A 17,173-nucleotide genomic window follows, 5' to 3' on the forward strand; every position below is an offset into this window, starting at 1 on the left:
GGAGTTACGGTTTGGGGAAAACCGAAAGGATACAAAAACTCTATGTGCGATGTTGTTGCCCCTGAACCCGATATTGAAGTTCATTCTCCTAGCCACGGATTTATGGAGTTTCCGCCACTTTGCCTGGGGGTGGTATGTACACACAACTGTTATTTTGGTATACCAAGAAAAGTGGCACTTGTGGATGGGTGGTCCTTGGTGTCCCGACATTAGATGGGTGGTCTAATGTTCTAAAGGTTGTTTCGATCGAGGGTTAAGTTTGAAACTCAGTAATAAAATACAACTTGTGTGCGAAGTTACCCAGAGAACCCTACTTGACATCGAAAATTCTTATCTGTTTGGTGTATCCGCGAGCAACTGTAATAAAAAGATAAACTTAAATTGTGTGCATCTTAATAGAGACATGCATATAAGAAGAGAACTTGATAAAGATAATAAATTATTGATGCATGTGCACTGACATCATGCATTTTTCTGTTATGCATTAAATCATGCATATTTATTTGTGTTCCTTACTTATGATGCATGGTTGAATTTTATGATATTGCATCATGTTGCATAATGAATGTTTTTACTGCTTATAAAATTATGAAGTGCTCTAGTAGCATCCCTTTAAATTATTGCATGAATCATATCTGCATTCTTTATGCTTATTTGTTTCATTAGAAGGATTTGTACGCAGAATTCCTTGGATTCTGACACCCTACTTTTGGTGTTTTTCGCAGCCTCAGATGCCCAGTGAGGCGACCTGCTCATGAGAAGAGTTACGAGAGTATCACATGACTGTTTGGCAGACTTCTAAGGACAGCAGGGCTCTTTCTTTTTATTTTTATTTTTGAACTCTATTGTTCTTATTTATTTGTCTCGTGACTATCATTTCTTAATTAATAAAGTTGATTCAGTTTGGGTTTGGGTTTGGATTGAAAGATGGGGTGTAAGATCCCTTATGGTGTGTCGAGTTTCCTAGTTGTGGTGGAACTGTAAAGACCCCGGGTCTCTGGAAAGATTTTCGCAACTGATTTAAAAAAAAAATCCGCACTTTTTCTTGGGTACGAGTTGGGGTCATTACAACGATAGCACAATACTTTTAAAACATTCTTATATATTGTAAGTATATTTTTTAACCCTTCATTTCTTTTATATTTAATTTTTTTTCTAATTATTTCTTTGTATATTCCTAAGAGAAAACGGCTAAAACCTATTATTCATTATATGTTTTATTTTCCTTTATATTTCTAAAATATTTTAAATATTTTTGGATTTTCCAGAAAAAAACATTTTTTATAACATTCCCGGGAAAAACTTAGCTGAGAAACTGCCAAGAATCATACTGGTGACTATAACCAAAAGCATTCATTGGAGATGTCAGAAAAAGGACTCAACTCTATCGTAAAATAGATGGGATATACTTATACAGAGTCTACTTACCACAAGCATTCCAAGCTATATTGTCTACTAAGTTCTAAGTTTCAAAGCAAAGGGAAGTTTCCACATTGATGGATTATAAGACCTATGGGTACTACACAAGTGCACTAGAGGCAGGGGAAATTTGGTTAAGTTAACATAACACTAAGTAAAAAGGAACTTAGAACATCTAAATTTGCTGAGAGACTATGATTAATCATTGATACCATTCAGTTCTCAGGATGCAGACCAAAACACAATATGAAGTATAGATATAACTAGAATGAAAAAAAGGGGAATGTCAACGCAAACTGCGCTGTAGAAGATTAAGAATGCACCAAAACATATTACACTCAAAAATTGTAATATAACAACTTAATTATACCGAATTATGATCCTGAATTATAGTTCAATTATATCAGTTCAAGAACAATTCAAATTGAGGTCATTATCTGCCCAAGTACTCAAGAGGGTGCCCATAGAAAAAAACAATTTTTAATAATTAAAATATGAGAAAATTTCTCCTGGAGTTTTAGAACAAAGTAAAAATATGTAAAGATAGAATTTTTAAAAATAAAAAACCAAATAAGTACCTAAACTTTAGAGAGGTTTAATCTTGGACTTGTCATTTATACTAAAGCTCTAGAGTTGACTTTTTATTTCTTAGAAATTTGAATTCATATAAATTTTTAATGATTCAAATAAGGGGGTATTTGCTTATTTACATGTAATTTTGTCTCAACTGCCCAACTATGGCACCCGGACACTCCATTTTTTCCTTTGTACCCTTGTCAACATGCGTTAGCCACTTGGAACATAGGGTCTTTAACCGGTAAGTTGGTAGAGTTAGTAGATGTTATGTGTAGGAGAAAGATTGATATTTTATGTCTTCAAGAGACCAAATGGGTAGGTGAGAAAGCTAAAGTGATAGAACCTTGGGGATATAAGATTTGGTATACAAGAATAAATAGGAATAGGAATGGAGTAGGGATTGTTATGAGTCGTCAGTTTATAGATAATGTAGTTGAGGTCCGTAGGAAGGGTGATAGAATTTTACTTATTAAATTAGTATTAGGTACGGATATTATTAATATTATTAGTGTTTATGCACCTCAAGTAGGTTTAGATGATTCCATTAAGCATCAATTTTGGGAAGATTTAGATGGAGTAGTACAAGAGACATCTTATGGAGAAAAGCTTTTCATCGGCGGTGACCTTAATGGACATGTAGGCATTAGTAGGGATGGATTTGAGAATATCCATGGAGGCTATGGTATAGGAGAAAGAAATGAAAGTGGAGAAAGGATTTTAGATTTTTGTTTGTCCTATGATATGATCTTAGCAAACACTTGGTTTAGGAAGAGGGAGTCTCACCTAGTAACATTTAAAAGTGGGGTTAATACGAGTCAGATAGATTTTTTCCTACTTAGAAAGAGAGATAGGGGTTGTTGCATCGATTGTAAGGTTATACCAGGAGAAAGTGTAGCTACACAACATAGAGTCTTAATTTTAGATCTTAGAATTAGACAATGCCGCAAAAGGGATAGACATAGGATAGATCCTAGAATTAAGTGGTGGGCACTGAAAGGAGCTAAACAAGGAATGTTTGTAGAGCAGGTAGTTAAGGAAGTTGATTGGTGTCTCGAGGAGGATTCAGAATCAATGTGGAATAAGATAGCGGGTGGTATGAGAAAAGTAGCTAAGGAGGTATTGGGTGAGTCTAAAGGCGGTGCACCACTAGGTAAGGATACATCATGGTGGAACGAGGATGTCAAATTAGCTATTAAGGTTAAAAGAGAGTGTTATAGAAATCTAAGTAAGAGTCGTGATAATGAGAATTTGGAGAAGTATATGATAGCAAAGAAGGAAGCTAAAAAAGTTGTTCGAAACGCGAGGGCTAAGGTATATAAGGAGGTTTATGACAAGTTGGATACCAAAGAAGGCGAGAAGGATATTTATAGGCTTGCAAAGATGAGAGATAGGAAATCGAAGGATTTGGGTATGGTTAGATGTATCAAAGATGAAACGCAAAGGGTTTTAGTCAAAGATGAGGAGATTAAGGAGAGATGGAAAGATTATTTTGATAAGCTATTTAATGATAGTCATGCTCAAGATCTTGGAGACTTCTCCATTCCTTTTCATGAGATAAATCGTGACTTCATGCGCAAGATTCAAAAGAAAGAAATTGCAGAGGCTTTGAAGAAAATGAAATCAAGAAGGGCAGTTGGCCCAGATGGTATACCTATCGAGGCTTGGAAATGCTTGGGAGAGAAAGGTTTAGAATGGTTGACAAATCTTTTTAACTTGATTTGGCGAACAAATAAGATGCCTAATGAGTGGAGGAAGAGTACTTTGGTGCCTTTATATAAGAATAAGGGTGATATACAAGATTGCACAAACTATCGTGGTATAAAACTCATGAGTCATACTATGAAACTTTGGGAGAGGGTGATTGAGTCTAGGTTGAGGAAGGTTGTCATGATATCGGAGAATCAATTTGGTTTTATGCCTGGAAGATCAACTATGGAAGCTATACATCTTCTTAGACAACTTATTGAAAGATATAGAGAGAGGAACAAAGATTTGCATATGGTTTTTATTGATTTAGAGAAGGCATACGATAGAGTACCTAGGGACGTTCTCTGGTGGACATGATGAAGAAAGGTGTTTCTCTCAAGTACATTAGTATAATTAAAGATATGTATGAAGGAGTAGTAACCAATGTCCGCACTTGTGGAGGGGTGATAACCAATTTTCCTATAACGGTTGGGTTACATCAAGGATCTGCTTTAAGCCCTTTCCTATTTGCTATAGTGATGGATGAGCTTACGAGATCAATTCAAGAAAATGTGTCGTGGTGTATGTGGCTTGCTAATGATATTGTTTTGATTGATGAGTCTAGAGCTGGGGTTAATGCTAAGTTAGAATTATGGAGTCAGACATTGGAAGCAAGAGGTTTTAAGTTGAGTAAGAGTAAGACAGAATACATGGAATGTCGATTTAGTAAGCAACGAAGTAGTGATGGGAGTGTAGTGAAGCTTGGTGAGCACGAAATACCAGTGGATGATTCTTTCAAATATTTGGGATCTATCATTCAAAAGTATGGAGAAATTGATGGAGATGTAAATCATAGGATAAAGGTTGGGTGGATGAAATGGAAGAGTGCAACTGGAGTGTTGTGCGATCGTAGAATGCCATTGCGGTTGAAGGGAAAGTTTTATAGGACGACTATTAGGCCCGCTTTACTATATAGTACGGAATGTTGGGCTATCAAGAGACATCATATTCAAAAAATGAGTGTAGCTGAGATGCGTATGCTGAGATGGATGTGTGGAAATACAATAAAAGATAAGATTCGGAACAAGGAGATACGTAAGAAGGTAGGCGTTGCACCCATTGAAAATAAGATGAGAGAGAATCGTTTACGGTGGTTTGGACATATTCGACGAAGGCCTAATGATGCTCCAGTTAGAAGGATGGAGAAATGGGAAAATATATTAGTTAAAAGAGGTCGGGGTAGGCCTAGGAAGACATGGATAGAGGTGATAAGAAAGGATATGAATGCTTTGAACCTCACCGAGGACATGGCGTTGGATAGAAATGATTGGAGGAAAAGGAATCATGTGGAAGACCCAAAATGAATTTCTTTTTTGGTTCATATCGCCGACCCCAATTGTTTTGGGATGAAGGCGTAGTTGTTGTTGTTGTTGTTGTTGTTGTACCCTTGTCAACATGCGTATCCCCGTGTCGACACGCGTCAACACTTGGACACGCCATATTACCCTCCGTACACACAAGTTTGTATTTAATTTATAATTTGGAATTATATTTTCAGTTTATCACTGTATATTTTAGATATAGCAGATATATTTAGATTATATTCATTTTATTTTAATTTTATTTTGTATTTATTTGATATATATATAGTCGTGTCCCCATACCCACATTTTTTGGAATTGCCGTGTCGTACCCTCCATACCCACACCCTCACCCATACCCAGGTAACATAGCTGCCCAACCGACTTACCCTTCCACCCCCACCCCCTTCTCACCTTTACCTCCTCCATAAATACCCCTTAGGCCTACATAGCTTTGAGTCACTAGCTAAACAGTTAATTATAGTTTTAATAATTAGGCATTCTTAAATGTCTTCTATGTAGTTAAATATAGTTTTAGTAATTAAGATTAAATTTGTCTTAGTTTTTTGGTCAACGAGTAATTAGTTACGATTTCCCACAGTTAGAATCCAATTTTGCTAAATTAGTTTTGTAAATAAGTAGTTATGGCTTTCTATAATTAGGGACATAATATTTTCTTCAATTAGTTTTATAAGTAATCATGATTTTGATAATTAGAATTAAGCTATCATAAATTTCTATAATTAAGATTTTGTGAAATGAGTTTCAGGATAGTTATATTCTAATAACTATAGTTAAGTTTGTTACAAGTTAATTTTCTTGTAATTGATTTTTTAGAGTCCCTGAAGTTAAACTATTTTGGTTTTGAATATTTAAAAAGGTTGTATTTTGCTTGAGTAGTAAATTGGAAATTGATGTTTCATGGTTTAACGTGTAATTCGCAAAAGTGATTTAAGATCTATTTTGTTGTCCTTTTGTAAATGTCTTTTTAACTACTTTTTTTTTTAAATCTTTACAAATCTAATTAATAAGACCATAATTATTTGCTTATTGAGCATCAAAGTTCATTAGTTGTTCATAATTGTTTTAGAGTGAAATTTTATAGAAATAGCAAAGATTTTGAGACACGCATAGGATACTTCGATGAGAATATCAACAAGGGGGCCAAGCATCTTAAGCTATAGTTGAGTCATTAGTTTATTAGTTTGACCTTTTGAAAGACATTGTAATCGTTCTAACATGTATTATGACTTGTATTAGAGATTGTAAAGAAAGCTAAGTTATTAGATATTGTATGAAATACTCTATAAATGTTCATATTATTCTTTTTCTATAAAGCTTTGTCAAGTTTATTTAAGACCTGAAGACAAAAAGGAACAGTCGATAGTCCCATCCTAAGACAAGACCATAGTTCTATTTCGAGGTGTGGCATAAACAGTAATACGCATGACGTTTGAAGTTACAGATAGTTGTGGCACTCACAGTTCTCAGCAACCCAATGATAATAGGAAGAATCTGTTCTCGAAAACCAGAACTTTCTTCTTCATCTAACATAAGCTGCACACAGATTTGATATAATCAACAGCAAAATAATTGAAAAGTTAAAACAAAAAACTGGAAAGAATAAGAAAAAGGAAAAAAATGGAAAGCTTATAATCACAACGGCTCATTGAACTCACGTCATGCACCCAATATCAAAACAACAATTCAATTAGGGTGTTCAATATGTGTATGGCAGCACACTTTCAGAAGAAATAGGAGATGGCTACAATAGGCTAAACCATATAAAATTGGTCTCCACTATATATATATATATATATATATATATATATATATATATATATATATATATGGCTTGCCAACTAATGATACACTCACCGATTGTCCAGATGAATCATAATAATTTAAATGTTAGAAGTACAAGCTTGCACATTATTATTCAGAACCATCCTTGCAGGTAAGGCTTGTAAATGAGCTGAATGAACCAAATAGAGGGTGTTCAAGCTCGGCTCATTTCTTGCGTTGAGCTGACTGAGTTTGAACTCATGAAAAGCCCGAGCTAAACAAGCCGAGCACGAGCTAGCTCATTTACAAAAATATATATTGAAAATAATAGAATTTGGACCCTAAAACTACTAACCCATGCTCAAACTGGCTCATTTACAAAATAAATGATTGTTTCAGACTTGTAAGCAATAGGATTTGAACCCTAAACTTAATGCTCGCAAGGGAAACACTTCAAACAACTTCATTCTATGATATAAAATATATGCAAAATATATTTATTATTAATTAATGAGCCTATATGAGCCGAGCCGAGCGAAACATTGGTTGTTCATGCTCGAGCTTGCCAAGCCTATTTCACAAGTTAGAACGAGCTCTTTACGAGCCAAGCCATGAGTGGCCTGTCTCATTTGCCAGCCCTACTTACAGAACTAGCATCCTCAAGAAAATAACTTTTTGAACACAATAGGACATTTTTTGTAATATTTACTCATATGAAACATCTAAACTACAAACTAAATGCAAGAAGACTATAATATTAGTTAGATAGATGCGGAGAGCACCATGAGGTGTTTGAAATTATAAACTGGTAGTTGCAATTTTGTGCATATTGCCACAATCTTGCACGGTTCAGAACAGAAACAAAAAAAAAAAGAGAAAAAGTTTCAAGCCACAAAGTAAAGGATTCATCAAGGCATTCACTAAAATGCAGCAACATTGCCAGCTCTTACAAGATACAGCACAGTCCACACATTTAGTTTTTTTAAGAGGTCAACCATGAGTAAGGGTGGACAACGGGCCAGGTACCCGGCTCAAAACTGGTCAGGCTCGGGCTGGTTTTTGGAAGCCGAACCCGATAAAAATTGGGCTGAGCCCGGCCCGATATGTTATCAGGCCGGGCTCCAGCACCAGTGTGGGCCTGAGTTGGCCCCTTGTACCCAAATAAAAACTTAAAATAATAAATGGTTAATGATGGCAATACCAACTGGCATTTTGACTTGACATGTGTCAGCTGTGATAGCTGACTGATTTGACAAGAGAAGGATCTCTCTCTCTCTCTCTCTCTCTCTCTCTCTCTCTCTCTCTCTCTCTCTCTCTCTCTCTCTCTCTCTCTCTCTCTCTCTCTCCGTTGTGGGAATATGGGTTCAGAACCAATTTTCTGGTGTCTCTCCATCTCTTGGGTGGGTACGCATCGACCCTCAAATCCCACCGATGGGGGCCTAATCGGCGGGTCACGGACAACAGCGAGAAATCCTGACTCCATAACAATCGGGCCGGGCTTTTGGTGGCTGTCCATATCAATCGGGCCGACCCAACTTGATGTCCACCCCTAACCATGAGCCAAATGGGTGGGGCCTTTTTCTTTCATTTGTTAGGGCTAACAAGGGATCAGGTCTCAAACCACCACCACCCCTCCCCCCAACCAAACCTTTCTCCCATGCCCGACAACCAGCTGACCGCATTTGGGGTGTGTGGGTGTGTGTGTGTGTGTGTGTGGGGGGGGGGGGGGGGGGGGGGTTGATTTACCAATGACCACATATCTTCCTGTGACAAGAACAATGACAGAGAGATTCTAGCGAGGTTTTTTTCTGCTTTCCCAATTTTCCAATTTGGTTGTATAAAAGAAAATTAGCACACTACATTTCCAGCAAGATTCCCTTGTTTTTTAATGTTCCTGTGATCTGCATGTTCATGTTTATCCTCCATTCTTTCATACAATTTCACAGGGTGAATCTAGCAAAAAAATTGGGTTTTTTCTTCTGATACCATAATTCAATTTAGGTCACAACATTTGCTATATCTGGCTCATTGAATTTAAATCTAGGTCTTGAAATTTTCCCCCACTTGAGTCTTGAAATTTTGATTTTTGGCTTTTTTTTTGTTCAGATTTACGTTTAAGAGTAGGCATAAGTTTGCCTTAGTTTCAGATTTATACGCATGCCTGCAAGCACGTACACCAGCACTATTATGGCGTAGGTTTTCAACAAATTTTTAACAATAATTTTATTAAAAATCAATTTCCCAAAAATTCCATACAAACAAGCCCGCAGTTTTTATACAACCAAGAACGTTTGAGAGTTTGGTTCAGTTGTTTTTGCACAGGTACTTTACAAGACCATAATCAACTAAAGATTAGACTGTTATAGACAAGGAAACATAGAGATGTTACTAGAATACTCTACTGACACTGTTATCACAGGAGCTAGACTTATTGATGGATAAAAAAATAAAATAAAAACTTTATGTCCATACATAAGAATCATGATAAATTTAATGCATATAATTATGAAGTCAAGAATGAATACAACCACAAAAATTTCGTCTTGGAGACTAATCTAGTTGAAAGTTTTGCATAAACTGATTCAAGACCCAAATTTGACATATAGTGCACAAGACTGCAACTCACAAAATAAACTTTATTCAATAATGTAAAGAGATGCTTTTCAAAAAAGGTGTGCACCAAAAGCAGAGATTAATGTACCCACAAGCAAAACATATTGATAATTTTATAAAATAATGAGAAATCTATAGTAAGCTGTCAATAATAAAATTGCCAACTTCCACAATCTTAGAATATAAAAACAAACCCAGCAAGTGGATTGAAGTAGCTTGCCGCTATAGGGAATCACTGTCAAGGTTAAAATCTGTTCCACCCACAAAATAATTCATGTTGGCGGTCTCTGGATAACCCCTTATCCCCAGAATTTAGTAACAAGTGATACATCCTTGACTCCCTTAGGAAGACAAGCTTTCCTCTGTCAACAAAGAAGAAAAGCAAACTGGACAGAAGTTATAACAAGCAAAGCAAACTTACTTCATCTTTTACAACAGTGGTTGGACCAGCACTCTTTTCTTGCAATTTCCCTACATCCATATCTTTGGCATCGTGTATGACTGACCGCATAAACTCTGCTGCAAGAATGCTACAAGAATGAATTTTCAAATGTCAAACTGCAAGCTAGACATTTTGTGATACTTCAAATGCTTAACATAGTCAAAACTATATGAAAATAATTGTAGACATGATGAAAATGTCTAAGCCTCTAAGCTGTAACACAAGAAATTAATATCAAATCTCAAGAAGCAAAGAAGCTAGAAGAGCGAAACATAAACGAATAACCAAGACAGAATTGGTTACAAATGTTTAACAAACTCTAAAAAAATGCATGACTAATCACAACCACAGCAACAAAATCAACAATAAACAGAATAATATTTTTTGACATGGATGAGAGGCACTTACAATTGCAAATTCTAGGAAAATCCTGCAAGCATGAACTAAATGAGGTGAATGCCTTAGTGGACCAACATACAGCTTCAGACTAACAGGCACACTAAAAGTTTGCAACCAATACAACTAGAGAAAACTCTCCTATAACAAGGGGCAGAACCAGACCAGGTCGGCCCAGTTCCAAGGGCTACCCCTAACTGAAGATAAGTTGATCCAGGTAAGCTTTTTTTGGACCCAAGAACAAATCCAATCTGGATTAGGTTGGTATGGGTCCAGGGTTAACAACAGCAGCATTACACAATATGTGTACCCATGTTGGGTCTTCAATAGAATCAACAAGGTTGGTCCTTGTCAGATCTTGCTCTAGACATGGTTAGACCTGATAGAGAATGGACTCCACCATGGTCATCAAATCACACATGATTTTGAACTTGCATATTTACAATGTTTCTTAGAAAATGAAAAGACAGAGAGTCAAAACTAGGAATTTCAACATTGTAGAACATTCACTTAAAAAATTCATTTTTCAAGGATTTTTGTTTTTCATCTCCAAGTTTTATTATGTCTTAAGCTGCCCAGAATTTCTCTAGAAAATTAACTTTTCTTTTAAATTATCCCAAGAAATGGACATGCTGATATGACCATGATAGGATATTGATGAGTGTGGTGGTCTCCATAAATGGGACCTGACTGGACCTTGTTAGCAGGGTTGAGCAGAAAGACAAGTAGTTTATGAGCAAAACTGTCTCAGGCTCTCAGCAAGTATAAGGGTCCACTTCATATCATATCATGAGCTTAATGAGAACAACTTCAAGTTTAAAGTTCATTAACTAAATAAATTGGACCCAAGCTAGCAAGCACCATCAAACTTGACCCGGCCCATTAAGGTAACCACTATCATCCTGAATTATAACACCTACCCTCATACATAAACAATAACAGGTAGAAATCCCATCGTTTATCTACACATTGTAAAAAATATAATTACACACATAAGAACATCCACAAGCTTGACTGAGCCAAGCTCAGCTGGATCTTGACAAAGATGAGCTCCAGCATGGGGTAATTAACACTAAACATGCCATAATGGACACTAAGATGAACATGAACAGCTTGGACTCAAACGCAACTCAGTGTGGCCCAAACGCAGAGCTGCACATATGTCCAAAATACTTGGTAGGGTCTACATACCCACCTAAACCCTTATATAGGAAAATTTTAGACAGTTACAAATGATAAAACCCAGGCAGGCTTGCTAAATCAAAGACGCAAATTCTTGCAAAAAAAGGAAGGAGAGAGCAAGCAAAATAACAAGACACTCCTATAAGGGAACAAAGTTCAAGATTGAAAACAACAATATTCATTTCTATTCTTTCGTTATTGCTCCATGCACTCAACTTAGCATGCTTTTTAACTTCTCACCTTTTAGATGCCAATGTTCAGCACAATCCAAGAGTTCAAGTCTTAAACAGAATTATCGGAAACTTCTTAGATAGGTGGGAAGCTCGCTTTTCGAAAACTCGCTTTGGAAGCGCGATACTCCTCGCTTCCGAAACTTGATGAGAACCTCAATTCTCCCACACTTCTTGTAATAGCGTGTATTTTCACACTTAGTTAAATTTGATTTTTGTCGAAAATTTGGCTAAGTCTGTGAGGAAAATTGTTTGAGGCTCGATGACTGATGTCTTTGAGTTTGGGCTTGACCCAGGTCTCATCGATTAGGTCGAGGCGAGCCAATCGAAGGGTAAGAAAGAGTTTGAAATTTGACCTTTAAATTCAAGTGAAATTCGAGCAAAATTCAGGTTATTTTCGGGTAAAGTTCGGAATTGGATAGTAGTGTAATGTCGTTGGATTCGTCTCGAAATGTCAAGCGCAACGGTATGTTACTTTGCTCAATTCGAGTTTCGGTTGGCCCGAAAATCGCGTTTTTACAAAAAAGGAGCAGTTTGTTAAACTGAATCCCGATTTGGATCGGATCGGATCTGATGGGTTTGACCCAAATTAATATGTATCTGGACTCTATCCAAGACCCATATTAATTTGGATTTGGTCTAATCCAAAATCTACTGGAATTTGTGGAGTTAGATTTGGATCTTGGATTCAGATCCAAATCCAAATTCAAGCCCAATATTTTTTTACCGCTTTAAATTCAGTTAGGAGCTTTAAATTGGAGTTAACTAAGTATAAAAAGTCTTCCTAGTCAATTTGACTGTTTTTGGAAGCTTTTAAACAATTAATAATTAATAAATACTTAATAATTATTTATTTATTTAATTTTTATTAATTCCGAGTTGGTAATTAGGGCTGATTAGGGCTTCCAAAAATGGGTCCTCATGCTTACCTAAGAGGGCTTGAGAGTTTTTAAGAAAGGAGGTTTGAAAATATATATATATATAGAAACTTTCAAAGAAGTCAAGTTTTAGGAAATGGGAAACCTTAGAAAATGGCAAGAAAGGAGAGGGTCCAAGAGGGAAACCCACCCTCTCCAGCCCATCTAAAGAGGGCTGGGGGGGGGGGGGGGGGGGGGGGGGGGTGTCACCCCTCTTTGGCATCCCCTACACACAAAAAAAAAAAAAAGAAAGCGAGAAAGAGAGAAAGAGGGAAAAGGAGAGAAGAAGAGGAAGAAGAGTGGGAGAAGAAGGCACCTTCTCCACCCACGTTTTGCACCTCAGCCCCTTGTCCTCGATTCTTACAAAGGTATGGGTCTCCTCTTTTGGATTCAAGTGAGCAATCGACTGCCGGTTTGATTTCCATGCAAGATTTAGATGTAAACCCATGGGAAGAAGGAGTAGAACTATTGGTCTACTCTATTTCGCATGAAAGAGGGTTTAGGGATCCTCTTCCATGTGTGTGTTTTTTATCCTTTTCACCATTGCAAAATAGTAAAATTCTGTTTATGCGAAAACAGAATCTTCATCGGTAATAAAAGCATGATTTAGTGTTTGCTTTCGATGAAAATCAATTTCTATGGATCGGTCCTTGATTCTTCCATCCTGTCAAAATAAAATTGTGTATGTTCTTTCATCCAAAAATAGATTTTTTTCATAATAATGATATATCGTATGTGTTTCTTTCATGCTAGTTTTGATCTCCATGGACAGACCATCACATGAACCATTGAATGCTTGTATTGTTGTGAGAAAAGAAAATCTGTTTAGGCATGTATGCTATAGCAATAATCTGTACAAGCTTGCCTTGAAACAATGTATAACTAGTTTTTTTGGCCCTGACATGCATAAGTATTTCATAGTGACTCAATGGCTCATGAATCAAAAACGTCATAAGCATGACCATTCTGTTTATTTTTACATAAATATGATTCTGCGCGTTTACGCATATGTATTTTTGTTTGGACCGCACGGTCTGGCCGAACAACCAGCCAAGCATGGCTCGGCTCGGCTCGGCTGGCCTGGCCATACCGGTCGATGCTTTGACAGGTCTGCCAGGCTAGGTTGGACTCAGTCCAGCCGGCCTGACAAGGCCTGCCAAGCCGCAGGGCTCAGCCGAGTGGCTCGGCTGAGCCGGTTCAGGTCAAATATATATATATATATATATATATATATATATATAAAGGTTGGTGGGTTGTCCGGCCACACAGGCCCGGGCTGGGCCTGTGCATGGGCTGTCATGCCCATGCCGATGTGTTCGGCTGGGCTAGCTTGGTTAATCGAGGGCTGGCAGGGACTGGCCAGACCCAGTCCAGCCCTTGGCAGGACTGGGACAGGCCTGTCAGGCCCGGCCAGGGTCTGCCCAGAACAGACCCAGTCGATCCTGGTCGGCTGGGCCTGTGGTGATCCAGTCGGCTTGGTGTAAACCTTCTTCAAAAAAAAAAAGGGGGATTTTGTTTTTATTTAAACCGCAGTCAACTGACAGTTGGCTAGGTGCAGGCCAAGTTCTAGATCCAGCCGACTGTCAGTCGGCTGGGCATAAATCAGAGGTATAGTACTCAAAGAAAAAAAAAAGAGAGAATTTCAATATGTATGTTGTTAACCCTGGATGTGGTTTAAACCGGGAAATTGATTTAAACATGTATACAGGTTTTCAACTCCGTTATGAGCATACACTTTGATCTCTTTATCCACCTTATGAATATAATTCCTTTCACGTGCTTTAATGGAGTATGACATGCCTGAGTAGGATGCTAAGTACAAGCTTGAGTATAATGTATGTGAATACATGAGATTCATGTGGGCTTACATGGGTGTAATTGCATGAATATCCACTGTTGTGAATCATGAATGGGCGGTCTGCTAGTGACTTGGGGCTGCAAGTGTGGCCTAGTTTGGTTACACTTTGACAGGCCGTAGGCTCAGCCAAAACCATTAAGCTGGCCCGGTCTGTTACACTCTTGGAGCCCAGCAGCCTTGTGGCCTTTAACAAAAAAATGTATATTTGACACCTTGTGTTTGTTGAATATGGAATTTGAAAGTAATAAGCATGATTTTCAGATTTACTATATGAATGTATTTTGATTCTAAATCATGCTGAAAATGGAAGATTTCACATGCTTGAACTTATGTGATGTGCCTAAACATTATGCTATTATGAAAGTTATTATAGCGCATGTGCATACATGAAATCGATGTGTGTTTAGCAGGTACAATACTGCATAAATGTTCACATGTACTTAAATGGTGAACACATGCATATGAATGTTATATTTTATGCACATTGTTAATTGGTTAAATTGGTATATATGGATGTGCATTTGGAGGCAAGTTGACATCATTGCATATCTTGCACATTATCATGATTTTTGCATATGGTGCATCAATGATCGAATGAATCGTCGTAGGCCGGGTGAGCCTTGAGCTTTGGTTTAGCTCTTCTTTGACTTATTATAAATGCATCGCAGAAATCACATTAATGTTGTTGCACCATATTGCATTGTTCTATGATTTTTCGCGGGCAGTGGTCCCGTGATGCAAATTAAAGAAATGAGATATTAATAATCTAATAAAAATAAAATAACAATGTACTATACGTTCTGAGATCTCCCATCGTTAGAATGAGAATCTTAGAGTTTCGGTTTTGGAAGACCACGAGGATACAAAAACTCCATGTGCGCTATTGTTACTCCTGAACCCGATATCGAGGTTCTTTCTCCTTGTCACGATTTTAGAGAGTCTGTCACTTTGTCTGGAGGTGGTGTATAGACACAGCTGTTTTTTGGTATACTAAGAAAAGTGACACTTGTGGATGGGTGGTTCATGGTGTCCCCGACATTAGATGGGTGGTCTAATGTTCCAAAGGTTGTTTCGGTCGAGGGCTAAATTTGGAATCCAGTAAGAAAATACAAATTGTGTGCTAAGCTACCTTGAGAACCTAACTTGACCTCGATGATTTTACACGTTTGGTGTATCTGCAGGTAACGATAATAAAAAAAACAGGAACTTAAATTGTGTGCATTTAATAGGGACATGCATATGAAAAGAAAATTCTAATAAGAGGTAATAATTTACTCATGCATTGCACCAAATCCATGTATATTCCTGTTGTGCATTAGGTCATGCATGTTTACCTATTTTCTTAACTGTTAAATGTTGGCGAATGCATAATGTTGTTCCTTAATGTATGTTAAATGATTTTATTGCTTAAGTTGTGATCTCTGTTATTTAGTAAATGTTTCCCCATGTTTAATAATTGTTTTTATTGCATGAATGCTTAATCGAACTATGAATTTGTCATAATTGCATACCTCTAAGTTATTGCATGAATTCCTATATGTATTCTTTATGCTCATTTATTTCATTAGAGAGATTCGTACACAAAATTCATCGAATTTCTGACACCCTACTTCTGTGATTTTTTTCAGCCGAAAGGGATTAGTGAAGTAGCTCGCTTCTTGGAGAGCTACGAGTGTTACACGTTTGCTAGACAGCTTTACAGATAAACAGCGTGGCTCAGCTTTCCTTTACTTTTGATTTACTTTAAATTGTTCATGCACTATGATTTTCTTATGCAACTGTCTCAAGACTGTTATTATTTATTTAATGAAATTTGATTTGGTCTAGTATTGATGATAAATGTAAGATCCTTTATAGTGTGTTTGGTTATCCAGTTGGGAGTGGAACTGTAAAGGCCCTGGATCTCTAGGAATATTTTTTCAATGATTTAAAAAAAAATGCATTTTTTAAGGGGTATGAGTTGAGGTCGTTACACTTCTCCTATGCTTTTTACACGCTTCATCTATTTTTTTTACATAGTCTCTTACTCAACTTTTCATGTTTTTTATGTGTTTTATCTCCCTTCTCACTCACTTCCACGTGCTTTCTCTAAATTGGTAGTCATCATTTTTAGATTTTGTTAAAAATTTAATTCTTACACTAAAAAATCATGAAATTTAATATTAGTCAATTTTAGTTTTTATTTGTGTGTCGTTTTGATTTTCATTCAATTCTTATATATACATATATATATATAAGCGTTGAGGCGTAGCTAGGCGCTCCATAAAAAATCGAAGCGAGGCGTAAGCCTCAAATTTTTTTTTTGAAAACTTTAAAAAAAATTATAAAAAAATATCTAGAAATACAAATAAATAAAGAAATGCTTTATTGATGAAATAACAACCAATAAGAAATAGAAAATCTCAAATAATTACTAAAAATATGAGATTAACATATAAAATTAACTAAAAAACTATGTCACACGGACTCGGCACCCGAGTCGACACGCCCCGACACGAGACACGGCCCGGACTCGGTCAACGCCGAGTCGGACGCGGTCAACGAGTCGAGGCCGAGTTCGTCCTTGTTTTGGACTCGGTCAACATTGACTAATTCCAAAAATATCCATTTTTAGGGCAAAAAACAAAAAAAAATGATCTTTTTATATATTTTTTAAAAAAATATATATATAGCATGAGTCTTAAACATAAGCCCTAGAAAAAAAATTT

The 17,173-nt window shown here is 36.8% G+C and overlaps 1 protein-coding gene across 2 annotated transcripts in view; it reads right to left on the reverse strand.

Annotated features, from left to right (window-relative positions):
• The window catches only part of VPS54, a 184,637-nt gene that overhangs the window by 131,437 nt on the left and 36,027 nt on the right, over nucleotides 1-17,173 (reverse strand). For both annotated transcript variants that reach the window (XR_016425973.1, XM_089980823.1), the window contains exons 4-5: nucleotides 9,862-9,970; nucleotides 6,525-6,599 (exon numbers count right to left, since the gene is read on the reverse strand). Coding sequence is in view for 1 of the 2 variants with exons in the window: in XM_089980823.1 (XP_089836949.1) it covers nucleotides 6,525-6,599; nucleotides 9,862-9,970 (184 nt within the window). In the remaining variant the exon portion in view is untranslated. The remainder of the gene's footprint in view (nucleotides 1-6,524; nucleotides 6,600-9,861; nucleotides 9,971-17,173) is intronic.

The sequence above is a fragment of the Nuphar pumila genome, chromosome 11 (genome assembly GCF_984573655.1).
Source record: "Nuphar pumila chromosome 11, dmNupPumi1.hap1.1, whole genome shotgun sequence".
In the NCBI taxonomy this organism is placed as follows: Eukaryota; Viridiplantae; Streptophyta; class Magnoliopsida; order Nymphaeales; family Nymphaeaceae; genus Nuphar; species Nuphar pumila.